Here is a 27,092-nt window from a genome sequence, read left to right on the forward strand (position 1 = left end):
TTTAGTTACTTTGGAAAAAAAGTTACTTTTTTAGTTACTTTGGAAAAAAAGTTACTTTTTTAGTTACTTTGGGAAAAAAGTTACTTTTTTAGTTACTTTGTAAAAAAGTTACTTTTTTAGTTACTTTGTAAAAAAGTTACTTTTTTAGTTACTTTGTAAAAGAAAGTTACTTTTTTAGTTACTTTGTAAAAAAAAGTAACTTTTTTAGTTACTTTGTAAAAAAGTTACTTTTTTATTTACTTTGGAAAAAAAGTTACTTTTTTAGTTACTTTGGAAAAAGTTACTTTTTTAGTTACTTTGTAAAAAAAAGTTACTTTTTTAGTTACTATATTCTCAAAGTTACTTTTATAGTTACTTTGGAAAAAAAGTTACTTTTTTAGTTACTTTGGAAAAAAAGTTACTGTTTTAGTTACTTTGGAAAAAAAGTTACTTTTTTAGTTACTTTGGAAAAAAAGTTACTTTTTTAGTTACTTTGCAAAAAAAGTTACTTTTTTAGTTACTTTGGAAAAAAAGTTACTTTTTTAGTTACTTTGGAAAAAAAGTTACTTTTTTAGTTACTTTGGAAAAAAGTTACTTTTTTAGTTACTTTGTAAAAAAGTTACTTTTTTAGTTACTTTGTAAAAAAAAGTTACTTTTTTAGTTACTTTGTAAAAAAAAGTTACTTTTTTAGTTACTTTAGTTACTATATTCTCAAAGTTACTTTTTTAGTTACTTTCGAAAAAAAGTTACATTTTTAGTTACTTTCGAAAAAAAGTTACATTTTTAGTTACTTTGTAAAAAAGTTACTTTTTTAGTTACTTTGGAAAAAAAGTTACTTTTTTAGTTACTTTGGGAAAAAAGTTACTTTTTTAGTTACTTTTGGAAAAAAAGTTACTTTTTTAGTTACTTTGTAAAAAAAGCTACTTTTTTAGTTACTTTGTAAAAAAAGTTACTTTTTTAGTTACTTTGTAAAAAAGTTACTTTTTTAGTTACTTTGGAAAAAAAGTTACTTTTTTAGTTACTTTGTAAAAAAAAGTTACTTTTTTAGTTACTTTGTAAAAAAAGTTACTTTTTTAGTTACTTTGGAAAAAAGTTACTTTTTTAATTACTTTGGAAAAAAGTTACTTTTTTAGTTACTTTGGAAAAAAAGTTACTTTTTTAGTTACATTGTAAAAGTTACTTTTTTAGTTACTTTGTAAAAAAAGTTTCTTTTTTAGTTACTATATTCTCAAAGTTACTTTTTTAGTTACTATATTCTCAAAGTTACTTTTTTAGTTACTATATTCTCAAAGTTACTTTTATAGTTACTTTGTTAAAAAAGTTACTTTTTTAGTTACTTTGTAAAATAAGTTACTTTTTTAGTTACTTTGTAAAACAAGTTACTTTTTTAGTTACTTTGTAAAACAAGTTACTTTTTTAGTTACTTTGTAAAACAAGTTACTTTTTTAGTTACTTTGTAAAACAAGTTACTTTTTTAGTTACTATATTCTTACTAACCAAAAAAGTTACTTTTTTAGTTACTTTGGAAAAAAGTTACTTTTTTAGTTACTTTGGAAAAAAAAGTTACTTTTTTAGTTACTTTGGAAAAAAATTACTTTTTTAGTTACTTTGGAAAAAATTACTTTTTTAGTTACTTTGGAAAAAAGTTACTTTTTTAGTTACTTTGGAAAAAAAGTTACTTTTTTAGTTACTTTGTAAAAAAAGTTACTTTTTTAGTTACTTTGTAAAAAAAAGTTACTTTTTAGTTACTTTGTAAAAAAAAGTTACTTTGTTAGTTACTTTGTAAAAAAAGTTACTTTTTAGTTTCTTTGTAAAAGTTACTTTTTTAGTTACTTTGGAAAAAAAGTTACTTTTTTAGTTACTTTGGAAAAAAAGTTACTTTTTTAGTTACTTTGTAAAAAAAGTTACTTTTTTAGTTACTTTGGAAAAAAGTTACTTTTTTAGTTACTTTGTAAAAAAGTTACTTTTTTAGTTACTTTGTAAAAAAAAGTTACTTTTTTAGTTACTTTGTAAAAAAAAGTTACTTTTTTAGTTACTTTAGTTACTATATTCTCAAAGTTACTTTTTTAGTTACTTTCGAAAAAAAGTTACATTTTTAGTTACTTTCGAAAAAAAGTTACATTTTTAGTTACTTTGTAAAAAAGTTACTTTTTTAGTTACTTTGGAAAAAAAGTTACTTTTTTAGTTACTTTGGGAAAAAAGTTACTTTTTTAGTTACTTTTGGAAAAAAAGTTACTTTTTTAGTTACTTTGTAAAAAAAGTTTCTTTTTTAGTTACTTTGTAAAAAAAGTTACTTTTTTAGTTATTTTGTAAAAAAAGTTACTTTTTTAGTTACTTTGGAAAAAAAGTTACTTTTTTAGTTACTTTGTAAAAAAAGTTACTTTTTTAGTTACTTTGTAAAAAAAGTTACTTTTTTAGTTACTTTGGAAAAAAGTTACTTTTTTAATTACTTTGGAAAAAAGTTACTTTTTTAATTACTTTGGAAAAAAGTTACTTTTTTAGTTACTATATTCTAAAAGTTACTTTTTTAGTTATTTTGTAAAAGTTACTTTTTTAGTTACTTTGGAAAAAAAGTTACTTTTTTAGTTACTTTGGAAAAAAAGTCACTTTTTTAGTTACTTTGGAAAAAAAGTTACTTTTTTAGTTACATTGTAAAAGTTACTTTTTTAGTTACTTTGTAAAAAAAGTTTCTTTTTTAGTTACTATATTCTCAAAGTTACTTTTTTAGTTACTATATTCTCAAAGTTACTTTTTTAGTTACTATATTCTCAAAGTTACTTTTATAGTTACTTTGTTAAAAAAGTTACTTTTTTAGTTACTTTGTAAAATAAGTTACTTTTTTAGTTACTTTGTAAAACAAGTTACTTTTTTAGTTACTTTGTAAAACAAGTTACTTTTTTAGTTACTTTGTAAAACAAGTTACTTTTTTAGTTACTTTGTAAAACAAGTTACTTTTTTAGTTACTATATTCTTACTAACCAAAAAAGTTACTTTTTTAGTTACTTTGGAAAAAAGTTACTTTTTTAGTTACTTTGGAAAAAAAAGTTACTTTTTTAGTTACTTTGGAAAAAAAGTTACTTTTTTAGTTACTTTGGAAAAAAAGTTACTTTTTTAGTTACTTTGGAAAAAAGTTACTTTTTTAGTTACTTTGTAAAAAAGTTACTTTTTTAGTTACTTTGTAAAAAAAAGTTACTTTTTTAGTTACTTTGTAAAAAAAAGTTACTTTTTTAGTTACTTTAGTTACTATATTCTCAAAGTTACTTTTTTAGTTACTTTCGAAAAAAAGTTACATTTTTAGTTACTTTCGAAAAAAAGTTACATTTTTAGTTACTTTGTAAAAAAGTTACTTTTTTAGTTACTTTGGAAAAAAAGTTACTTTTTTAGTTACTTTGGGAAAAAAGTTACTTTTTTAGTTACTTTTGGAAAAAAAGTTACTTTTTTAGTTACTTTGTAAAAAAAGCTACTTTTTTAGTTACTTTGTAAAAAAAGTTACTTTTTTAGTTACTTTGTAAAAAAGTTACTTTTTTAGTTACTTTGGAAAAAAAGTTACTTTTTTAGTTACTTTGTAAAAAAAAGTTACTTTTTTAGTTACTTTGTAAAAAAAGTTACTTTTTTAGTTACTTTGGAAAAAGTTACTTTTTTAATTACTTTGGAAAAAAGTTACTTTTTTAGTTACTTTGGAAAAAAAGTTACTTTTTTAGTTACATTGTAAAAGTTACTTTTTTAGTTACTTTGTAAAAAAAGTTTCTTTTTTAGTTACTATATTCTCAAAGTTACTTTTTTAGTTACTATATTCTCAAAGTTACTTTTTTAGTTACTATATTCTCAAAGTTACTTTTATAGTTACTTTGTTAAAAAAGTTACTTTTTTAGTTACTTTGTAAAATAAGTTACTTTTTTAGTTACTTTGTAAAACAAGTTACTTTTTTAGTTACTTTGTAAAACAAGTTACTTTTTTAGTTACTTTGTAAAACAAGTTACTTTTTTAGTTACTTTGTAAAACAAGTTACTTTTTTAGTTACTATATTCTTACTAACCAAAAAAGTTACTTTTTTAGTTACTTTGGAAAAAAGTTACTTTTTTAGTTACTTTGGAAAAAAAAGTTACTTTTTTAGTTACTTTGGAAAAAAATTACTTTTTTAGTTACTTTGGAAAAAATTACTTTTTTAGTTACTTTGGAAAAAAGTTACTTTTTTAGTTACTTTGGAAAAAAAGTTACTTTTTTAGTTACTTTGTAAAAAAAGTTACTTTTTTAGTTACTTTGTAAAAAAAGTTACTTTTTAGTTACTTTGTAAAAAAAAGTTACTTTGTTAGTTACTTTGTAAAAAAAGTTACTTTTTAGTTTCTTTGTAAAAGTTACTTTTTTAGTTACTTTGGAAAAAAAGTTACTTTTTTAGTTACTTTGGAAAAAAAGTTACTTTTTTAGTTACTTTGTAAAAAAAGTTACTTTTTTAGTTACTTTGGAAAAAAGTTACTTTTTTAGTTACTTTGGAAAAAAGTTACTTTTTTAGTTACTTTGTAAAAAAAAGTTACTTTTTTAGTTACTTTGTAAAAAAAAGTTACTTTTTTAGTTACTTTAGTTACTATATTCTCAAAGTTACTTTTTTAGTTACTTTCGAAAAAAAGTTACATTTTTAGTTACTTTCGAAAAAAAGTTACATTTTTAGTTACTTTGTAAAAAAGTTACTTTTTTAGTTACTTTGGAAAAAAAGTTACTTTTTTAGTTACTTTGGGAAAAAAGTTACTTTTTTAGTTACTTTTGGAAAAAAAGTTACTTTTTTAGTTACTTTGTAAAAAAAGTTTCTTTTTTAGTTACTTTGTAAAAAAAGTTACTTTTTTAGTTATTTTGTAAAAAAAGTTACTTTTTTAGTTACTTTGGAAAAAAAGTTACTTTTTTAGTTACTTTGTAAAAAAAGTTACTTTTTTAGTTACTTTGTAAAAAAAGTTACTTTTTTAGTTACTTTGGAAAAAAGTTACTTTTTTAATTACTTTGGAAAAAAGTTACTTTTTTAATTACTTTGGAAAAAAGTTACTTTTTTAGTTACTATATTCTAAAAGTTACTTTTTTAGTTATTTTGTAAAAGTTACTTTTTTAGTTACTTTGGAAAAAAAGTTACTTTTTTAGTTACTTTGGAAAAAAAGTCACTTTTTTAGTTACTTTGGAAAAAAAGTTACTTTTTTAGTTACATTGTAAAAGTTACTTTTTTAGTTACTTTGTAAAAAAAGTTTCTTTTTTAGTTACTATATTCTCAAAGTTACTTTTTTAGTTACTATATTCTCAAAGTTACTTTTTTAGTTACTATATTCTCAAAGTTACTTTTATAGTTACTTTGTTAAAAAAGTTACTTTTTTAGTTACTTTGTAAAATAAGTTACTTTTTTAGTTACTTTGTAAAACAAGTTACTTTTTTAGTTACTTTGTAAAACAAGTTACTTTTTTAGTTACTTTGTAAAACAAGTTACTTTTTTAGTTACTTTGTAAAACAAGTTACTTTTTTAGTTACTATATTCTTACTAACCAAAAAAGTTACTTTTTTAGTTACTTTGGAAAAAAGTTACTTTTTTAGTTACTTTGGAAAAAAAAGTTACTTTTTTAGTTACTTTGGAAAAAAATTACTTTTTTAGTTACTTTGGAAAAAATTACTTTTTTAGTTACTTTGGAAAAAAGTTACTTTTTTAGTTACTTTGGAAAAAAAGTTACTTTTTTAGTTACTTTGGAAAAAAAGTTACTTTTTTAGTTACTTTGTAAAAAAAGTTACTTTTTAGTTACTTTGTAAAAAAAAGTTACTTTGTTAGTTACTTTGTAAAAAAAGTTACTTTTTAGTTTCTTTGTAAAAGTTACTTTTTTAGTTACTTTGGAAAAAAAGTTACTTTTTTAGTTACTTTGGAAAAAAAGTTACTTTTTTAGTTACTTTGTAAAAAAAGTTACTTTTTTAGTTACTTTGGAAAAAAGTAACTTTTTTAGTTACTTTGTAAAAAAAAGTTACTTTTTTAGTTACTTTGGAAAAAATTTACTTTTTTAGTTACTTTGGAAAAAAGTTACTTTTTTAGTTACTATATTCTAAAAGTTACTTTTTTAGTTATTTTGTAAAAGTTACTTTTTTAGTTACTTTGTAAAAAAAGTTTCTTTTTTAGTTACTATATTCTCAGTTACTTTTTTAGTTACTATATTCTCAAAGTTACTTTTATAGTTACTTTGTTAAAAAAGTTACTTTTTTAGTTACTTTGGAAAAAAAGTTACTTTTTTAGTTACTTTGGAAAAAAAGTTACTTTTTTAGTTACTTTGTAAAAAGAAGTTACTTTTTTAGTTACTTTGTAAAAAAAAGTTACTTTTTTAGTTACTTTGGAAAAAAAAGTTACTTTTTTAGTTACTTTGTAAAAAAAAGTTCCTTTTTAGTTACTTTGGAAAAAGTTACTTTTTTAGTTACTTTGTAAAAAAATTACTTTTTTAGTTACTTTGTAAAAAAGTTACTTTTTTAGTTACTTTGTAAAAAAAGTTACTTTTTTAGTTACTTTGTAAAAAAAATACTTTTTTAGTTACTTTGTAAAAAAAATACTTTTTTAGTTACTTTGTAAAAAAAGTTACTTTTTTAGTTACTTTGTAAAAAAAAGTTACTTTTTTAGTTACTTTGTAAAAAAAAAGTTACTTTTTTAGTTACTTTGTATAAAAATTACTTTTTTAGTTACTTTGGAAAAAAGTTACTTTTTTAGTTACTTTGGAAAAAAGTTACTTTTTTAGTTACTTTGGAAAAAAGTTACTTTTTTAGTTACTTTGTAAAAAAGTTACTGTTTTAGTTACTTTGTAAAAAAAAGTTACTTTTTTAGTTACTTTGTAAAAAAAAGTTACTTTTTTAGTTACTTTGTAAAAAAAGTTACTTTTTTAGTTACTTTGTTAAAAAAGTTACTTTTTTAGTTACTTTGTAAAACAAGTTACTTTTTTAGTTACTTTGTAAAAAAAGTTACTTTTTTAGTTACTTTGGAAAAAAAGTTACTTTTTTAGTTACTTTGTAAAAAAAAAAGTTACTTTTTTAGTTACTTTGGAAAAAAGTTCCTTTTTTAGTTACTTTGGAAAAAGTTACTTTTTTAGTTACTTTGTAAAAAAGTTACTTTTTTAGTTACTTTGTAAAAAAGTTACTTTTTTAGTTACTTTGTAAAAAAAGTTACTTTTTTAGTTACTTTGTAAAAAAAATACTTTTTTAGTTACTTTGTAAAAAAAGTTACTTTTTAGTTACTTTGTAAAAAAAAGTTACTTTTTTAGTTACTTTGTAAAAAAAAGTTACTTTTTTAGTTACTTTGGAAAAAAGTTACTTTTTTAGTTACTTTGGAAAAAAGTTACTTTTTTAGTTACTTTGGAAAAAAGTTACTTTTTTAGTTACTTTGGAAAAAAGTTACTTTTTTAGTTACTTTGTAAAAAAGTTACTTTTTTAGTTACTTTGTAAAAAAAAAGTTACTTTTTTAGTTACTTTGTAAAAAAAGTTACTTTTTTAGTTACTTTGGAAAAAAAGTTACTTTTTTAGTTACTTTGTTAAAAATGTTACTTTTTTAGTTACTTTGTAAAACAAGTTACTTTTTTAGTTACTTTGTAAAACAAGTTACTTTTTTAGTTACTTTGTAAAAAAAGTTTCTTTTTTAGTTACTATATTCTCAGTTACTTTTTTAGTTACTATATTCTCAAAGTTACTTTTATAGTTACTATATTCTCAAAGTTACTTTTATAGTTACTTTGTTAAAAAAGTTACTTTTTTAGTTACTTTGGAAAAAAAGTTACTTTTTTAGTTACTTTTTGAAGATACTCAACTGTATCAACTGTTACAAAAGTACTCCAGGCTATGACACAAATGTGAGACCTCAGAGCCCTGAAGGTATGCTGTAGATCAGGCATGTCCAAAGTCCGGCCCGTGGGCCAATCATGGCCCGAGGTCAGATTTTATACGGCCCGCGCCTTCTGTCTTAAAATGCATTATTTATGGCCGCCAGCACAGTCAAAACGGAATGAATAAATCATACAAATTCAACATGCAATTCCTATTTTTACCTCATGGTGGCAGCACCACTCTGTAACTGTCTGGCTGTTTGAAATTGGCTCTGACCCTTGAACTGTCATGGCTACGGCAAGTAAAAAAAGGAAAGTCGATAATGAGGGCCGCCGCTTCCAGGAGAGGTGGAGATCGCAATATTTTTTTCACCGAAAACCGAAACAACTGTGTCTCCCTAATTTGTCATGAGACTGTTGCCTTGTTTAAGGAATATAATGTAAAGAGACACTACGAGACCAAACGTGCTAATGCTACAACAAGCTATCAGAGAGCGTCCGTGCTAGAAAAGTGAAGCAACTCCAAGATAACTTGGCCACACAGCAGCGGCCCCTTTCACATGAAAACATCATCAAAGTAAGCTGCGGAGTGGCCGTGGTAATTGCTAAACATGACAAACCTTTTACGGAATGTGAGGTTATCAAAGACTGTGTTATGAAAATAGCAGAAAACATTTGCCCCGAGAAGAAGACAGAGTTTGCTAATGTTTGCCTGGCTCGTAACACTGAAGAGCTATCATCAGATACGAAGAGACAACTTGATTTTTTTCGTGAGCCTGTTTCATGTGTGTTGAATTTAAATGTTAGACAACTTTTCATCACCCTCACTAAGTCATATTTAAGATTGTCTTGAGGTGAGAATATTGATCGGTTCCTATGTAATTAGCTTTTAGATGGCTTGTTCTTTGTTATCTGACTTTCAAGATGTGAAAGAAAGGCAGAATAGTTGTTGAGCTGTGTTCACACATGAATGCTTACATTTGGTTACATTGCTATTTGCTGTCATTGAAAATAAAATGATAAAATAACAATGTATGTATAGGCTACTTGTATTGTTTAAAATAATGTCAGCAGGGACTGTTGGCCCTTGGGCATTTTCACATTATCAAATTTGGCCCTCTTTGAAAAAAGTTTGGACACCCCTGCTCTAAGGTATCGATAACAAAATAATTCTTAGTTTCAAGTGAATATACACTAATAACAACATAGTTAGAGATAGATAGACAGAGAAATCTAGTAGCACAAGTAGAAATAAGTCAGTCATCCTCCATAAAGTTAAGGGACTCATAAAAGAATGGTCAAAATCAAAGCAGCAGGCGTGGAGATATCCTGACTTTTATTCACTAGTTTTGATTAAGCTCCAAAAGCACTGGACTCCACATTTCCCATAATGCAACTCCAATGTGTCTTTTCAATAGTCTACCTACCCTTTTAGTCATAACCCAGAAATCAGCCATTAATTAGGAACATTTTCAGTAATCATGCTAATTTACACTAAAAGACAGGGAGACATTTGGAGGTATTGTCTTTAGGTTAACATGCAAAGGTTTTACTGGTCCAGTCCAGTTGAGATTGAATTGGGCTTTATGTGGCTTTTGAATTCAAATTAGTTTGACATCCTCCTGTTAGAGTGACAATATTTTGAGATGTTCAAACATGTCCTTTAGATTTTATCCGTTCTTTGTACACTTTAGAAGTAAGTCAAGTTGAGCTGGAAAACCCTACTCTGCTTCTACAAAAACAAGCTTCAGACATTATGTAGCTGTTCACAACAGTCAGCAAATTAGAGAATTTTGATTGATACACCATAGTTTTCTCTTTTCCAACTTATTTAGTGGCTAATTTGTATGTTATTTAATAGTGTAAAAGTAAATTAGAAAAATATAAAAGATACTCTCCTCCAGTTATCACATTTCTTGAGTCTAGAGTAAGACATCTATCAGTTGGCTGTTGAATGTTGCACAACTGTGACACCTGGATGCACACACACGCACACGCTCAGCTGCCTGTACCGCAGGATCCATGATTGTCTTGGCCATTGAGCAGAAGAGGTTTGCCCGCATCATGTGATGACTTCTGAATCATCGATTAGACACAAAATCACAACACATGTGATACAACGCCCACACTGCTCATGCACAAGACTGGCGTGACTGCTGTGATGTGCCATCCATCTGGACACAGTCCTGTGGTGGGAAACCCGAAACAGCCAGGATTAGATTAACACCCACTGCTCCAAAGTTACTCATATACACATCCTCCACCAAATACTCTTTTATTTTGCAGCAATTGTAAAACAAGAAGATCACAAATATACATACAATTTCCAAGGACGCCTCACATACTTATACATTTTAAAGTTCAGTGTTGGAGTAACACCAAATATTTCAAATATAAAAAGATTTTTATCTATGATCAAATATTAACATCATGCACAGTATGGTAATTCTCTTATTGACACAAACACACGTATGTTCACTCACACTCAGCACAAGAGCTAAAAACATCACATTTTTCCATCTGAAAAGGCCAACGGTTCCCTCTGTCTCTCAGCAGCAGGTCCACAGCTCTTTCTCAGGTCTTTTCTTGTTCAGGACTTTAAAGGACCCGTTCGTCGAGGTGTTTGCTGCTGCAGGTTTCTTCTGTCTCTTCAGTTTGGCACCAACAGCAACAACAATGTCCTCCACCTTATCCTGCTGATACAGCACCTCCCCGTCACCTCGTCGACCGCTCCCACATTTGTTTGGCGGGTTCTTGGCGGACGTCTCAAAACACATCATGCCGTGGGCTTTGGCGAAGCTCGTTGCCTGCTCCTGGCTCACCTGGCTGTCAGTCCTGCTGGGGTCACGGAGGTCACTCTTATTACCCACCAGGAACCTGGTAGGAGAATGGGCAGCAGAAACGGACAAATGAAGTCTGATGATATTAAGAGTTGCACAAAAGTCATAGGATGTTGAGTCAAGTAGAAAGGTTCGATATGATTTAGGGGAAAACACATTTTTTGCACTAGTCAATTTTGAGTCTTCTTTCAGACTAGTGCAGAAAACATCCAAAATACACTTAGGTGTTTATTTTACTACTTTGTCTATTTGCATATATAGATTTCTCCTAAATTCATCAAAAGTTAGTATTAGACAATGCATATTTTGCATATTTAAACATACAATTTCAGAAACAAAAAATAACTGTCTTAAAGTACCAAATTCATGTGTAGTGCCTTGAGTGCATATTTTTGAAGACAGTTTTCTTCTAAATTAGTTTTAAATCCACTTTGAGCCAGAATCTCCAAACATACACCAAACTGTGTTTAATGTGTACAAATTAGCAGATATCAAATAAGATAATGCATAATTTGCATATTTAAACATACATTTTCAGGAAACATGTAATACAAAAATAATTGTCTTCGTGCAAGTAATGGACTGGTATACATTTTTATCGTATTCTCCTGGGGAAAGACTCCTATTCTTTTAGTGAGTATCAGCACATTACCTTGGGATTTCCTGCCCGAGGGAGTTCTGCCTGAACTCTTCTATCCAGGCTGTCAGGCTGCAGAAGCTGGCGGGGCAGGTGACATCATATACGAAGAGCACAGCGTGGACATTGCGATAGTAGTGCTGCACCATGGACTTACGGAAACGCTCCTGTCCTGCTGTGTCCCACAGCTGGAGCTGGTGATGATGACGAGGTGGCAGAGACAAAAAAAAAACATGACAAAGAGGAAATTAATGAGAGGGAAGGCACGAAGGGCAAAATAAATCATGTGTTGAAATACCCAAAGGCTGATGCTGACACGCATGCGCGCACACGCACGCACGCACACACACACACACACACACACACACACACACACACACACACACACACACACACTAAGTGAATCATCACTGAGGGGAGACAAAGAAAATGAATAAACAAGTTGATGTGATCATCAAAACTCAGATATCTCTGTCCTTGAATACATTAAGTGCACTTGATGTATTTTACGATGATGAAAGGACTTTGTATAAAATCCTGTAAACAGAAATTTGAAAGGAAACTCTTCAGCTGCTGAGTCAAAGGATTTGTAACAGTTTGAATTATCTTACGAGGACATGTGATCTGATTTAGACTTGCCCTCTGGGACTTTAGTATTGACTTGATATACATGAGATTGGCTTGATTGACTTGAGACTTGCCCTTGAAGTCTCATAAACAGCTCTGATAAAATGATATACTTTGCATTAAAGAAAAGACTTCATCAACAACTACTTACGTTGTAGGAACCCAAGATGTTTTGTAAGGTGCAATGTGTAAGATCTGGCCCAAAGTTTAGTTTAACACAAATAATGAACAAACAACATACATACAATTTCCAAGGACGCCTCACATACTTATAAATTTTAAAGTTCAGTGTAATGAACAAACATCAAGAGACTGTGAAGAAGTTACAGTGTTGACGTCTCTATATTGTGTTGCAGAGATATCTACTGAAATGAGCATGCTAACCAGCTAGCCTCGGCTCGTCCTGTCTTGTCATACCACTTGTACCTTGAGAGGCGATAATGAGTCACTGTAGCGCCCAGTCCGCCATGTCCAACATGAGAGGACGAAGAAATAGAGATGCCCCGAGGTGTCAATCGCATTGGAAGTAAGTTTTGATAGTTTGTTTATTGGCAGAAATCAGAACACTCGTATTTTCATTTCATCCCCTTAATTTTGCAAAGCATTCTTGACCTGCTGTTAGTAGTTTGCCTTTTTACTGTAACCGACAACTGTAAATTTAGACTAGCGTAAAGGTGAAATGCTGCCTCCCAGTGGCGGCTGGTCAACAGAGGGCCATGGGGCATGGCCCCACCATGAGCCACAAAAAAAAAAAAAATTATAATAATCATAAATTATACAAATTGTCAATATTTGTGTTTTTGAACTATAGAATGTACCCAGTAATGTGTGTAAAATATGATATCTGCGCAAAATATATGCTTTTCCTGCTCGTCCTCTCCGCCTGTGTGCTCTGCTCGTGCTCTGTCTGTGTGCACGACACTCTGAGAACGCGCAGCTTGGGGGGCCTAATCGTTTTGGCCCAAAAGAGACGGGTCTATGAAGCAGTTTAGCCAATTGCTGATTAAAGATATAAATGAGTGACATACAATTTAGCCAATCAGCGCCCTCAAATAGATTCAGCCCCCCTCGCTGCGCGTTCTCGTCAGGAGAAGTCTCTACAGGCGCCCGCGCCAGCGCGAGTACTCCTCCTCCAAGACCCGTTTGAGAGGAGAACTTTGGCGGAGATTCTGCAGCCAAAGAGCTGATATCAGATCAGCCTGACCTCACAATCAGATAGCAGACTCGCGGGAAAGGGAAGCAGTACATGCGAAGCTTCTGTACTAGCTGTACACCAGACAGGTTTGGCTAGCTGGATGACGTCATGCTAATCATTTATTTAGCTTTTTAAAACAACGGGGACGGATCCAGCACGGACAGTTACGGGAGTGAGGGATGAGGAGGTAAGAAAACATGAGAACACCAGGACACACATGAGAACTCTGTCAAGCTACATATTAGACAAAGTGAACATCTGTTCTTCTATAGTTGTCCTCAGTCTCATCTGCTTAACTTGGTCATGTGGACATCAACATGTAATAGAGATGTTAAATTAACAGTGAAAACTCATCATCGCTTAATTTAACATCAGTATTCATAATTACACTTCATGTTTACTTCTCCTGATCTTTACCTCCTATAACAAGGTCCATAGGGGCATCTCAATAAATGAACATGTTATATTATATTATATAAGTGTTATTTACTGATTGTTTTCGTGTTGGAATACATGTTAAATATTTAACTGCCAAGTAATAATGCGTGTTTGACACTTACATTTTTTTTGCATTAAATCATACTGGGATGTTTGCTGAAATTGATAGGATGGCCCTACCTAGAACATTTTCCACCAGCCGCCACTGCTGCCTCCTATTTGTTTGGAGCATGCGGCCAAATCTTACACATTGCATCTTTAACTACACGTTTATTTTGAACGAAAGACTGTCAATTTGATGCACCAGGAACAAAGCTTGAAACCTTGTCTGTCCTTTAACAAATCCACAGTCACCACCGATAGACACTTCCTCTGTCATGTGGTCGTTTCCAAACACTCAGGAAACAGCACAACCAACCAACAAACCAACACCCACAGATTTAAGATAGAATCATCGAATAAACATGCAAGTCCCTCACGTGTCTTCCCACCATGGGGTTCAAATTAAACATGTCCAAACTTCAGGAATTAAAAATCGGAGCTGAATTAGCTGGCTGTAAGAGGCTGTTGATTAAACAGTTAACATGTCGCTAGAGTCAAGCATGCAATGTTTACAGAGACTTACAGGCTGCATTAGTTCTGCAAGCTGATTTTATTCCATCCAGAGAATTCTCAATCATTCAGTTTGGGAGAAATGTATCAGCAGAGACACACTGCAGTGAGGGACATTACTAAAGAACCATAAAAACGCAGTATAAAACATGATAAAGTCACAGTTAAAAAGCACAAACACCTGCAAGAGTCTAACAGGAATAGTAGTATGTCCCCAGACTTTTTAGTTGAGTTTGTCCAGGCTGGTTAGTCGGTTAAATTGGGCCCATGAATAGCACTGGATCCATTGTGACAATGGGATTAACATTCAACCTAAAATAATCAACATTACCTTATCAACCAGTTTATTTTTAACCACCGCTGTGCGTAAAAATATTAGTTTGGCACAGTCCGGCGCACAGTTAGCCTGTTAATGTGTCCACGGTTTCTTTTCAGGTTTTTTTTAAAATCGATGAATAAACACTTCACCAGTTACCTTAATTTTCTCTCCGTGGATATCCAGCTGTCTTTCGCGGAAGTCCACCCCTATGGTAGCTTCCACTCTGCTGGGGAACTCTCCGGCGCAGAGTCGGTGCGTGAGGCAGGTCTTCCCCACCGCGGAGTCTCCAATCACCAGCACTTTAAAGGTCCGGCAGCGAGTCAACAGAGAGGACACGCTTCCCAAAGAGTTGGACAACTCAAAAGATGACTCCATTTGCCAGTCGGTCACAGTAAATTCACGAGAAAACAAAGCGCAGAAAACGCGGTCCGCGTCAAACTTTATCTCCAAGGGACGTTTCTAATAAAGATGCAGATCTGAACAAGCGCTATTAAGACTTCTGGGAGGAAACACTTTCTTTAGGTGGTTTTTAGTGTAATTTTTCAACCGAAACGCTCCTTGAAAACTCCTCGCGCCGCTGATCCTCGTGAATGGAAGGAGGAGCTGGAGTCTCATTTGACAGCATGGTGGTGATTGGTGTCTGAGGGTGGAGAGTTGGCCAAATGACGAGCAGCAGTTAGTTTATAGGCTGATGAATATGGATATCTCTCAAAACATGTTTTTGTAACCCTTTACCTTTTTAATTTGTCAAAATAAAATATTTAATAATTGTTGGACCTTCCTGCCAGCAGCCCAGCCAAGATAACAGTTACAAGCTGCATACGTTTCTATTTGTATTATTCTGTCAATCAGTTTCTAGATTGTGAAACATACTCACCTATGCCTGCGAATTAAACTGGTAGTATGTTTTCATCAGCTCCACACAGCCGACCATTACATCACATATACTTTATTAAATGTAAGATTAGAGATGTTTCCTTTAAACTGTTGCAGAACGTTTACCATACCAAGCATTTCTCAAGACATTAAGAATGATTTAAATATAAAGTACATTTTTTCACAGCTCAACCTGAAACTGTGGCACAACTTGTTCGTCATTGTCAACTCTACCACATTTTGGAAGTTTCCAAATGTTAGTTTAATTGAATATTTTTGCATTCTTTTATAGACATGACTTATAACATATTTCAGAAAAAAAAAGAATATAAATATATATATTTTTTTACATAAAACTCTTAAATCTTGTACCAATGAAAAGGCCATGCTACTGTAAGGGTAAGTGTTGCCTTGCAAAGTATGGATGCAGATATATAATTACAAATGTTTTAATCTTGTATGCAGGCTTATTCATTTTAGTTTTTTCTCACCTTCTACCTGTGCGTGATATATGCAATGTGTTACATAATAGAACTTTTTTTTTAAATAAATAAATATATATATATATATATATATAAATAAATGACAGCACTCTCATCCTCTTACCTGACCAGTCAGTGTAACATACTGCTGCCCCCTACTGGTGGATTCAGTTATATTTACCGTACATTTTAATATATTGGAAATATTGTGGATACGCAACTATAAGAACCTGGTTACTCGAACGTAAACCAACTCTGGCTTGGATTTTATTTATTTAATAACAAATCCATATTTTAACTAACAAACTATGTATTTTATCTACAGTGGCTACATCCGAGGACCAAAATCGGACCTGGCAGCAGCTCAGTGAGGTTAACAGTGGCTACACATACAGATGAAAAGAAATAAAATGTTTTCTTTAGTTTGGTTTTAATACAAAAATCCAGAGATATCATACATCGCCAAATCAGATTTCACCTTAGAACCCAAATTAGATGAAAACAGGGAAGAAAATAGATTATTGGGGGAAAAAGGGGGAGGAACGGAAAAAATAAAACAAATTCCAGATGCTCATGAATTTAGTCGCCTTGTAACTTTTTTCCTTCTGTCACTTCAGGCAATGGGCTTGGATGCTGAACTCTGACCTTTTGAGGAGCCATTAAAATGAGCAGAGAAGAGCCCCTCAAGAGTGGAAACATCCTACTTCAGACTGTTAGAGCCCCTGTGTACATGCAGATAAAATAATTTCTAACAAGTGACGACAGCAACAACACAAGTGACTCTGCCAGGAGAACCAGATCTAGAAATGATCTTCATCAATAGGAGTTTCACTAATCCATTGTGGACAGGAAGGTGTCTATGGTATTGCTTAGATCTATCCAACTCAGGATTATGTAAAAATGTTAAAGAGAATCACTGTACTTGAAATGGCACACATCACACCTTTACAGTTTTTAATCTGTGCTACAAGGTGCTCCATATTAACACAGAGGATTACATATTCCAAAGTTTAACCAGGAACTGTGAGGAAAAAAACAACAAAAAAAAACTGTTCACATGTGAGGAAACGTTCGTGCTGTACGCCTGCAGAGATCGCGCCTTGCTCACACACTGCCCTGCCACATGTAGATACAACAGACACAGATAGGCCTGTGGTTGCTGGATGTCCTCAGTGTCTACTTTGGGTCGTCAGTAACTCCTCCTGCTCAGCTTCCTACAGATCCGTAAGAGATCAGATCCACTCAGCTCAGTCTCCCGTTCCCCAGTGACATTTGTGTCCTATTGTCATTTAAATTAGCTTTTTAAAATAAGGGGGAACGCAGTGCATGATAGTCTTGTCAGAATAGCACCGAGTCAAACTCGAGTGGTTGCTGTCACCGTTGTTGATCATCTCCGAGGAAACAGACAGTCCGTGTCAGTCCGTCACAGTTTGCCAATAACTATTGTTTATTTTCAGCTCGGTTGTCAGCTTTATTAAAAAAGTAAAATGGCCATTCCGTTATCTTTCTCTTCCGCCCTCCTCTTTCTCACACACACACACACACACACACACACACACACACACACACACACACACACACACACACACACACACACACACACACACACACACACACACACACACACACACACACACACACACACACACACACACACACACACACACACACACACACACACACACACACACACACACACCACAATGTGGGAGAGAGCCAAGCCATGCCAGGACAGAACCGATTAAGCTGAGCCAAAGAACGAAACACTAATTTTCGCTTCTCCGTGTCTGGCTCTACAAAATGGCTGCCAGGCGTACCACAAGGCTCCGTGCTCGGCCCAATTCCTTCTCTCATTCGCTGTTGTTCTATCGCGCTCACATCTCATTGGCTAGCTCCTCCGTTTCCGTGGAAACATCTCCATTGGCGATCTTGGTGTTCTCCTCGTATCCCGGAGGCGTGAAAGCTAACGTGTAAGGGTAAAGCTTGTAGCACTCTGCGCGGTACGACTCGGCACGCTCCTTACAGTCGCCCAGCACGGCGCTCCGAAGACACCCCAGGACCTCTGTGCAGATCTGAAGAGGGAAGAAAAAAAAACTACGTTAGCTCTACATATTTAGCAAAATGTATTTCTTTAAAGTCAGACTTAACTAAAACTGATCCATCAACAGAGCAGTTTACAATTTACAGTGATAGGTGAGATGAGAGGTGAAATGAGGGCTATACTCTGTGTACCATAATGACTCCATCGATGCAAGTATTTCCACTGTGGTATCAATTTATACTATGTACTTTTTACCAGAGAGATGTTACATTGCATAACCCATGAATACCTGTATGGTTCTGTTGTTGAGTGACTCATCTAATGCAGTGGCCAGCTCTGCTGCCTTGGTTTCTGTCGATGAGTCCAGATACACCATCATCTTAGCAGCTGCAAGAGAGAGAACAGTGTCCATGAGTCTGAACTACAGGATCTTCATGTAGCCAGGACTGAGGTCCAGGCTGAAGAGGTCGATTTTCGCTGTGCTGGGGCTTATAAACGGGTCTGCACGCACAGCGGGAGGCTGCTGGTCAGCCAATGCAGGGTCCGCCTCAGCGGTGGCCGTAGGTGGAGGTGTGGTCATCTGGGCAGATGACCCTCTGATCTGAGGTCAGGCTTTTGGGTGAGGAGGAAGGAACATGTGAGGAGCTCAGCCAGCCAGGAGGTGGCACCAGACCCCAACAAATAGGAACAAAAAAACTCAAGATGGAAACATCCAAAGATGGTACAATTTATTTGAGGAATATTTTATTTCTATGGCTACAACATCCAACCACCAGCTCCAGGCGATGGAAACGCATTTCCATTATCTAGGGCTGGGCGATATATACATTTTTTTCAATTATGATTCGGGCTTTTCAACAATTATGAAAACAAGATAATCGAGATCAATCGATAATTATGCCACACTGTTTTGCAATCGTGCTCTCTTTTTGTGGCGGTGTGCTATGAGTGGCTCTAGGTCGGCTTGAAAAAGCCCGGGTGAAGGTGACTCGCGGCTCCGGGCTTTAAACTTCCCCCGCCCAGACCTTTCCACTTACCGGGGCCGTGAACTCACTGTGCACTTCTCACGGGGCCCCATGTTGTGTAAAGATCAGACTGTCCTCAGTGCGTGGGGTCTGCGACGCTGTTGGCAACGCACTCTAGCCGCCTTGAAACCCAGACCCCGTCTCATTTACCATGCGTTGTGAGTGGAACTTTTTTGCCATGTCTCTACCGTTCATATTTACACAACAATGTGTTTATGATTAAATCGTTTACAAGGGCACAAAGTTACACCTGATATACTTCATAGACATACCCTGCTAATTTTACTCTCAAAGTGCACCAGATTGATTCATTTAACTTAAAAATATACAACATTTTCTTCCACGGAGCATCCCCGCCTAGACGGTCTGAGGTGAGATGTTTTAGGTTGTGTCAGTATGTTGCTAACCTCACTAACTAAATGTAAACCAATCCTGAAACAACATTGAGTGAGTGAGTGAGTGAGTGAGTGAGTGAGAGAGAGTGTGAGTGAGTGAGCGAGAAGCCTACCAGCCAGTCGGTGTGGTATGGAGTTCGAGTGCTTGGTGAGGTAGGCCTGGTTGAAGCTCATAGCGTTGCTGTCTCCGAACAGCCGGGTGATCTCCTGCTTCAGCACGGTCCTGACCACCTCCGGCAGCTCCTTGCTCTCAGAGACTGAAAGAAAAGGAGGAGAGGAAGTTGAAGACGCAATTGTGGGAGGAATGTAGAAAACAGACACTGAAAAGAAGTAGGGAGAAAAGGGCAAGAGGAGGTGGTGGGTAGTAAGTTAGTAGGAGGAAGGATGTATGGATAAAAGTAATAAATAAGGTATGTTAAAAATGAAGCAAATTACATCAACAGCTGTGGCATTAATGAGGAACCCTCTCTCGTACCTCCTTTGAAGAAGCGTACTAGACACTGGTGTAACCATGGATGGTCTGGGTCAATGGCCAACGCCCTCTTCACTGATTGGAGCATCAACAGGTATTTTTCTGAAAAGAGAAGACGGATTGTAAATCGGATTGAAGCAGAAATGAAAGTTAAGGGACAGAGTATCAACACGGTATGAACTAAAGAAAAAGTCAGTGAAGCATCATTCTAAGGTGCCCGCCTACCTTTCCTGAAGTAGATCTCAAAGGCCAGTAGGTGTGTGTCTATTTTGTCCTTGACCAGGTGTTTGAGAGGGATCAGGAACTTGACAGCTTCTTCCAGTGGACTTTCTACCTGTAAACAGGAATTGAGAGAGAGGGACCACAAATCACTTCAACTCATTCGGCTCACCTAATCGCTGATATGTACCTGTTTGAGCAGCGTCACAGACACATTTCCATTGCCTGGCCATTGACAATAAAGTTTTAAGGATTCTTCATGTTTCTTTCTCTCACCTTGACCAGCTTGTCAGGTATTAGTTCCTCCTTGGGTCCTCCGATCTCCTCGTCGTCATCCTCCTTCTTCTTCTTCTGGTTCTTAAGCTGCTTCTCCTTCTCTGCGTTCTTCTTCTCTTCCTCCAGCTGGGCCTTCTTCTGCGCTCTCCGCTGCTTGTTCCTCAGCTTCTTCAGCTCTTTGTCTGAGAGGTTAGCTAGACAAGAGAGTGAGGCGTTAACGAGGGACAAAATGTACTAATGTCCTCTTATTATTAGGACAGCATTTGATACAGGACGGCCACCTCACCAGTGTCGGCCTGCAGCTCTTTGCTGTCGTCAGTCAGGGGATTGTCATGGAGGCTCAAGTAGATCTGGATGGCGCTGACGGCAGTCTTGTAATAGAAGGGATGCATACGAAGCACGTCCTCCAGCTTCAGCAGGTCCACGTAAGAGCGTAGCGTCATCTTTCTCATGCAGTAGGTGTGGAAATCAAACTGATCGTCGGTGATCTCCACAAAATGCTGATTAAAAGAGGGGAGAAAGGAAGACGTGAAAAGAAACAACATTAAGGATTTGACCAATACATAAAACAAAGATATAATTTGGGTAGCTACGGAGTCTCATGCAAAACATTTCATGCAATAACACAAGTGGTGTAACGGATCACCCCTCACGGTTCGGATCACCCCTCACGGTTCGGATCACCCCTCACGGTTCGGATCACCCCTCACGGTTCGGATCACTCGTGAACCGCAGATCAATTGAGTATTTCTATTTTTTTTACAGTGTAATCGTCAGTGTGTAATAAAGTTGTACTGTTGCTGTTCCCGAATATCAATGCAGTGTGTCAGTGAACAGATATAAAGCAGTAGTGTGTTGACGTGAACGGAGCAGGTTAAAAGCATTTAACGGCGAAAGTCATGGCAAGCGGAGGACTTGAGAAGCCCTCGCGTCATTTAAGTCGCAAGTTCGGGAGCATTTTGTCTTCCCTGTAATTTATAATGACGGATAAGGGTGGTGTACAAAACCGTTACGGTATATCGGCGTTATTTAAAGAGAAAGACACACGATAACGGTAATACATCAGCATGTCCACACATACGTCTGTCAGCAACGGGGGACACTCTGGTGTGGAAAACAAAGGATTTCAAAATCTGGTTAAAATGCTTGAGCCACGATACGAAATCCCCTCACGCACCCACATCAGTGTGAAGCTGTTCCAGGCCTCTATGAGAAGGAAAATACTGTGACCGCTTTCATCACGGCGGAGTGGAGATTCATAGTCCGGTGCTGCAGACACGTCCCCTCTGTGAGAGTCACACAGGCACACACCTGGGGCAGGTGCTGACAGAAGCAGCAGAGTGGAAGCTAGACAGGCCCAATAGTAATATCACTACAGAAAGGTCTACCCTCTTCCCCAGGCAATGTAGATATTCTCATCTTTTTGAAAATAATGGTAAACATTATTTCAGTGTATTTGAATGACATAACCTGACAGGAAGTAAACATAGACCCAAGTTGTTGCCGAGCAGTTCAGTTCAGTTGAAACAGTGGAAGCTAGCTCACTGGCTGTTTCTTTCTTTCAGTATTGATCAAAGGACGAGGATATCAACATACCTCATGTTGCACTTAAACTTAACAGAATTTAATATTCTTGAATGTTTTATTTTTATTTATTTATTTCATTTTGTTTCAAATTTGTTTTTTTGTAATATTATAGCCCAAAGTTCTTTTCGTCAAGTGTTCTTTAAGTTCTTTAATTAATAAATGGAAAGCAAAGTTATATTTGTCTCCTCCTCTTTTGTTTGTTGATCCGAAAAATGATCCGAACCGTGACACAAGAACCGTGATCCGAACCGTGAGGTTTGTGATCCGTTACACCCCTAAATAACACACACAACTACAATCCCTGATAATAAGGGCTCACCCTTTCGATCTCGTGGCATTTCTTAAGGGCCTCCCCAAACTTGTTCATGGACTTGTAGGCGAGTGCACACTCCGTCTGGAACCACATGCACTGCATCTCGTTGAGGTTCTCCACTGCCGACGCTCCCTCCTGGACAAAGAAAAAGCAAAAACACAAGCATGAGCAAAGTAAATGACAAAACAGGGCCGTGCTCAATTATCATGTCACCTGTTGCAAACAGATTTGTTTCCTATAAACAAATTGGAGGAAACTAAGTAATGTTGTACAGTAAAACGTCCTATGTGCTGTGTTCCGACTGAATTCAAATTATTTTACATACAACCATGATTTTGTTTAGACGTTCAGCTGTCAGTTTCTCTCACCCGGGTAAACTTGGAGCACATTTCCTCGGCCTCTTTGACCATGCCAGCCTTCAGCATGTACTTGGCACACTTTGAGTTGATGAATCTGTCGGCGGTGTCCAGAGCCTGGGCCTCATCCATCCACTGGGCAGCCTCCTTGATGTTCCCAGCATGCTACAGGAGAGGTCAATACAACAGTCACGACAACAGCACAGCAACACTCCGCTTCTCAGTTCAACCGTTGACGTGTGTGGAGTATGTTACCTTGTAAATCTTAGCTTTTATAAGGAAGAGTTCGATGAGCGTAGGCGTGCTCTCAATAGCTGCGTTGATGTATTCTAGAGCCAGTGTCTGTTGGTCAATGATGTCGTAGTGCTGCGCCAGGAAGTACTGCACCCAGAGCAACGTGGTGGGCGGCTCCTCCTTACCGTCATCTGTGACATAAGGAACTGTGTAAGTTTACATCTTCAGGGTTGTAAACAAAAGACTGTCACAGTTAACCTTATAAGACAACAGATATGTTAGTTATCGTCCATAAGATTTGAATGAAACCAAACCCTGTTTGAGGCACTTCTTAAATTCCCTCAAAATTGTTTTTTAGAAAGACATCAAACTCATCGTCATGACCCATTTGCTCCTCACCGTTCTGGTTGAACATTCTACAGCTTTTTAATGTGGTTTCATAGCTGACGACCAACTCCTCTATTATTGCCACCTGCAAAGAGAAAGAGGACAGAGTACATTACCTCACCTGCAGTATGGAGTATGCATCTGTGAGTGAATACTTCATAATAACTTAAAAAGGGATAGTTTGGGTCTTTTGAAGTTTGCTTGTATGAGGTACTTATCTGTCACTTACCAGTCGGTTTATTACCAACAGTAAATAGCAATCAGCAGACTCCTAGTTTGAAGAAGCAGACAGGAGAACCAGCAAGGGAGCAAAGTAATGTATTGCTCAATATCTGTTTAAGAGTACGCTATATTTCGAATATTTTCACCACCGTACCTTGCCATAAGACATCGGTTTCCTAAAGAGAATTGAGGCCATTCTCTATGCTCTCTTCAAACCCACCAGTCTCCTTTCAAAAAAACAGTAATTTGTACCTCGCATTACTTGGGTGTTGCTGGTCTACCACTGCCTTGATCAGTTGGTTTGTTTGTTTGTATCTGTGAGACTGTGGTGAAAAACCCAAGTCACATAACACTGACAGCTTCAGTTCCCAGTTGGAAACAGTGTAAAGCTGTCTGATAGCAAAGTAAACCAGCAAAAAACAAAACTCTGAAACGTAGTGTACTGTTTTAGGCATCTAAAATATGTTTAGCTGCTGTTCCCAATAACAGCAGTACATTGCTTTGCTCCTGTGCTGGTACTTCTGTCTGGTTCTCCAAACTAGGGGCGTACCGACAATCTTCTACTGTAGTAATACAATGACTATGGATCTATGGACTACCTCACACAGCCCCAATTCTAAAAATCCAAACTATCCCTTTAAACCTCGTTCACAGGAAGCTCTCCCTTAGACTGAGCTATCATCCTTCAATGCATTATGTAAGGTGGTTTAAAGTGAAGTGAGGAAAGGTGTCATTGTGATTTAGCTGTAGAGCAGTCATCCGTCATGTCTTAAGCAGTGCCGTCACCTTTTCTTTGTCGTTGTACAGTGATTTGAGGGTGGTGAAGACTGGCGGACAGCCTTTACTGAAGTTCAACCGCAGATATCTGTCCAGACACTCTCTGAACTGCTCACCTACAGAGAAATACAATGAGAGAAGAACATAAAACATGAAACTCCACAAAACAAGTAAGAAAGAAAAGTGGAGTAAAAACAATCAAACAACTGAAGCTTGTTCTAGCTGGTTCATTTATAAATGTTGTCACTGTTTTGGTTGAAAAGAGATGTGTTGCTGCCCACACCAGAGAGGAAGTTGAGGGGCAGTCGGCAAGGAACCAGTCCTTTGGGGAACTTCTCCCAAGCGTCTTTATAGATCTTTTGTCTCTCTTCTACACCGCCTGGAGAAAAAAGAAAATCAGTAGTGTGGCCGATTGTAGCTTGTACAATGAAGTACAATGTAGCTTGTACAATACTTTTATAGTCAGTGATGATGATGCTGGCGTTATTAACACAAAGGACAATGCATCATACCTGGCTTTAGGGCATTTTCCAAGCCGCGATAATAGGACCAGTTCTCTGGGTTTCTCTCCTGCAGACGGCGGTAGACTTCTGTTGCATCATCCAGACGCTCTAACTTCAACAGTAACTCTCCTACGGAAACATGAGATCAGAGCTCTGGTGTCAAAGTACATAGGAAGAGTAAAAAGCTGCTCAAATTAAACTGAAAGTTAAGACAAAGTTTGGAGAAGCTTAACAGTAACTCAATATGAATTTGAATGTTGCAAAAGATACAGCCTCGACATCAGGTACAAAAATCCACCCCTGGTGTGTAAAGGCCTTCAGTGAGGAGGACAGCGACCCACCTCGAGTCTCCTCCACTGCCAGTTTGTCACAGATCTGCTTCTCATAGTTGGACAGATGCTCCAGGGCCTCCTTGTAAAGGCCTGCTTCTCTCAGCACCTGGTTCTGGTACAGAAGCAGCTCGCTATATTCGTAGTCCACTTTGTCTGGAGACGTCTGGGAAAACAAATTAAGTTGTTAGTGAACTCAACATTTTCTACAAGCGACAGTGGAAAAACTACAGGAGCTCCTGGATGGCCTTCTGCATCTATGCTGTTCAGGAAACTCTGCATCATTCTTTGTGTGTGTGTTTGTGTGTGGGGCGTTGCCTAGTCACATTGGCTTTTTGCGTTACATATATGGCACAAAGACAGGACGCAGACTGGTCTTATCAGGAGCAAGAGGGAGAGAATGAGCTCCATTGTAGTTGAGACCGATGAACAGACGACAGAGACAACATCCATATTTAAAACTCGGTTGAGACAGTTGAACTAAAAAGCCTGCACTGTAACTCGGCTGCATCAAAACGGTAAGCCAGACACGTACGATATGACAAGAAATGTGAGTAATCCTGTTACTCATCTTACACTGCAGTGTTGCACAGCATCTGCGAAACACAAAGTACTTCATATTCATGGCTCTTTGTTCCATCAGTTCCCATATCTCGCATCATGTAGAAAGAATGAGCATGACGGATATTATACCGGAAAAATGGTAAATAGTTACTGGGTCTAACCTGTTGTGTTTTCCGGAACTCTTCAATGATCTTTGCAGCCATCTCGTAGTCCTCCAGGAGGTGATAGGCGATGGCGTAGCCGATCCAGGAGGCCCGCTGTGCCGGACGCAGCTGCAACAGCTGGTACCGTGTCTCCTACAGCAAAAACATTATGCAAACAGGGTTTTTTTTTTTCATGTGCACCACCAGAACCAACAAGGTGACCTTATGTCAAACTTATGTCCTGTGTATGATGACTAGAGGAGATATTTTGCTGATTCATGGTATTGACACCAGGCTGTTACAAACTAGCTCAGGGAGAACAACAACAAACAAAAAAAACTAACATTAGGGGTGAAACGGATCACAAACTATAACTTTTAATACATAAAATATAACTTTTAAAGATGACCCGATGACTTTTTGGCCAGAGATACAATTGCCGTTCGGCGATAAACCGTATCGGCCGATACCGATCGTTTTTGGTTTCGCTTTTAGCTCAGGTGCTGCAAACAATACCGGTTCTCCTACTGTCGAGTTCAACACAGATTTCCACAAGAGTCACAGTGAAACTACGGTCCGTTACACTGCGACCTGATACACTCTGACTTGGAGCCCCTCCATTCTAATCAATAATTCTAATCCTTTCATCTTGGCATTTTATACCTCACACTAAATAAGCATCTAAATCCCAGGCTGTGTCCCACGAGAGCTGTTCTACATTGTGACGCCTGACTTCAACCGGATGTCTGCCTGCTGATATGCTTGGTCCTCTCCAAAGCTGGAGCCATGCGTCTTGAATGAAGCAGAGCAACAGATGGGAGTGTGTATTCCAGAAAGTTAATGATTATTTAAGTAAATTTGACTCTTGTGTTACAAAGAACAGGTGTCATATTTCTGGAATTTGCTTCTCAAAACTGGGTGTAGACACTGGAGCGCCTGACCCTGTGCCCTGACCCCCGAGTGTGTCAGCATGACTGAAAATGGGTCATCCATTATGATAATCCTAATGGTATCTCAGAATAATGATCAACTGTCAGTTCTCACCCTGTAGCCCTCCAGGTCTCTCATCTGGATCTGCAGCAGGGACAGGTCTCGGAGGATCTGCAGGTTGTCCTTGTCCCACTTCAGAGCGTTGCGATAACACTTGATGGCCTCATCGTACTTCTTATCCGAGCGCTGCAGTAGGCCATATACATGCCAGCCTGGGGCGCACATAAAGTTAAGGAACAATCTCCATTCAAACAGATGTTATCAAAACACTATTAAAAAGGTGTAAAGGAGAACAGAGAGACTTTGTGGTCACTGGGGCCCAATAAGCCTCTCCTGGTTAGAGGGGACAACCGATTCACGTATCAACGACTTAATGATTGTTCTTTAACATTGTGACTTCTTCACGGAGTTTACATTTCAGAAAACACTTTCAAAATTAGATG

At 35.8% G+C, this 27,092-nt stretch overlaps 2 protein-coding genes across 4 annotated transcripts in view; both read right to left on the reverse strand.

The window, feature by feature from the left end:
* Positions 1-10,339: 10,339 nt before the first annotated feature.
* Positions 10,340-14,833, reverse strand: LOC306784791 (ras-related protein Rab-33B-like; the record flags this gene model as incomplete). Its single annotated transcript, XM_079278918.1, has 3 exons — positions 10,340-10,667; positions 11,283-11,461; positions 14,615-14,833. The coding sequence occupies 3 exons, from the start codon at positions 14,831-14,833 to the stop codon at positions 10,340-10,342; spliced, it is 726 nt and encodes a 241-aa protein (XP_079135044.1).
* A 1,396-nt stretch (positions 14,834-16,229) lies between these two features.
* The window catches only part of naa15b (N-alpha-acetyltransferase 15, NatA auxiliary subunit b), a 26,617-nt gene continuing 15,754 nt past the window's right edge, over positions 16,230-27,092 (reverse strand). For all 3 annotated transcript variants that reach the window (XM_079277812.1, XM_079277814.1, XM_079277813.1), the window contains 17 exons: positions 26,704-26,861; positions 25,678-25,812; positions 24,965-25,118; positions 24,633-24,752; positions 24,404-24,499; positions 24,130-24,236; positions 23,134-23,206; positions 22,756-22,925; positions 22,513-22,665; positions 22,151-22,279; positions 20,531-20,744; positions 20,245-20,438; positions 19,975-20,083; positions 19,753-19,851; positions 19,391-19,534; positions 18,147-18,244; positions 16,230-17,888 (listed from right to left, as the gene is read on the reverse strand). In XM_079277812.1, the coding sequence (XP_079133938.1) occupies positions 17,691-17,888; positions 18,147-18,244; positions 19,391-19,534; positions 19,753-19,851; positions 19,975-20,083; positions 20,245-20,438; positions 20,531-20,744; positions 22,151-22,279; positions 22,513-22,665; positions 22,756-22,925; positions 23,134-23,206; positions 24,130-24,236; positions 24,404-24,499; positions 24,633-24,752; positions 24,965-25,118; positions 25,678-25,812; positions 26,704-26,861 (2,351 nt within the window). In that variant the 3' untranslated portion in view covers positions 16,230-17,690. The remainder of the gene's footprint in view (positions 17,889-18,146; positions 18,245-19,390; positions 19,535-19,752; positions 19,852-19,974; positions 20,084-20,244; positions 20,439-20,530; positions 20,745-22,150; positions 22,280-22,512; positions 22,666-22,755; positions 22,926-23,133; positions 23,207-24,129; positions 24,237-24,403; positions 24,500-24,632; positions 24,753-24,964; positions 25,119-25,677; positions 25,813-26,703; positions 26,862-27,092) is intronic.

Source organism: Melanostigma gelatinosum, assembly GCF_949748355.1.
Source record: "Melanostigma gelatinosum genome assembly, chromosome: 11".
NCBI lineage: Eukaryota > Metazoa > Chordata > Actinopteri > Perciformes > Zoarcidae > Melanostigma > Melanostigma gelatinosum.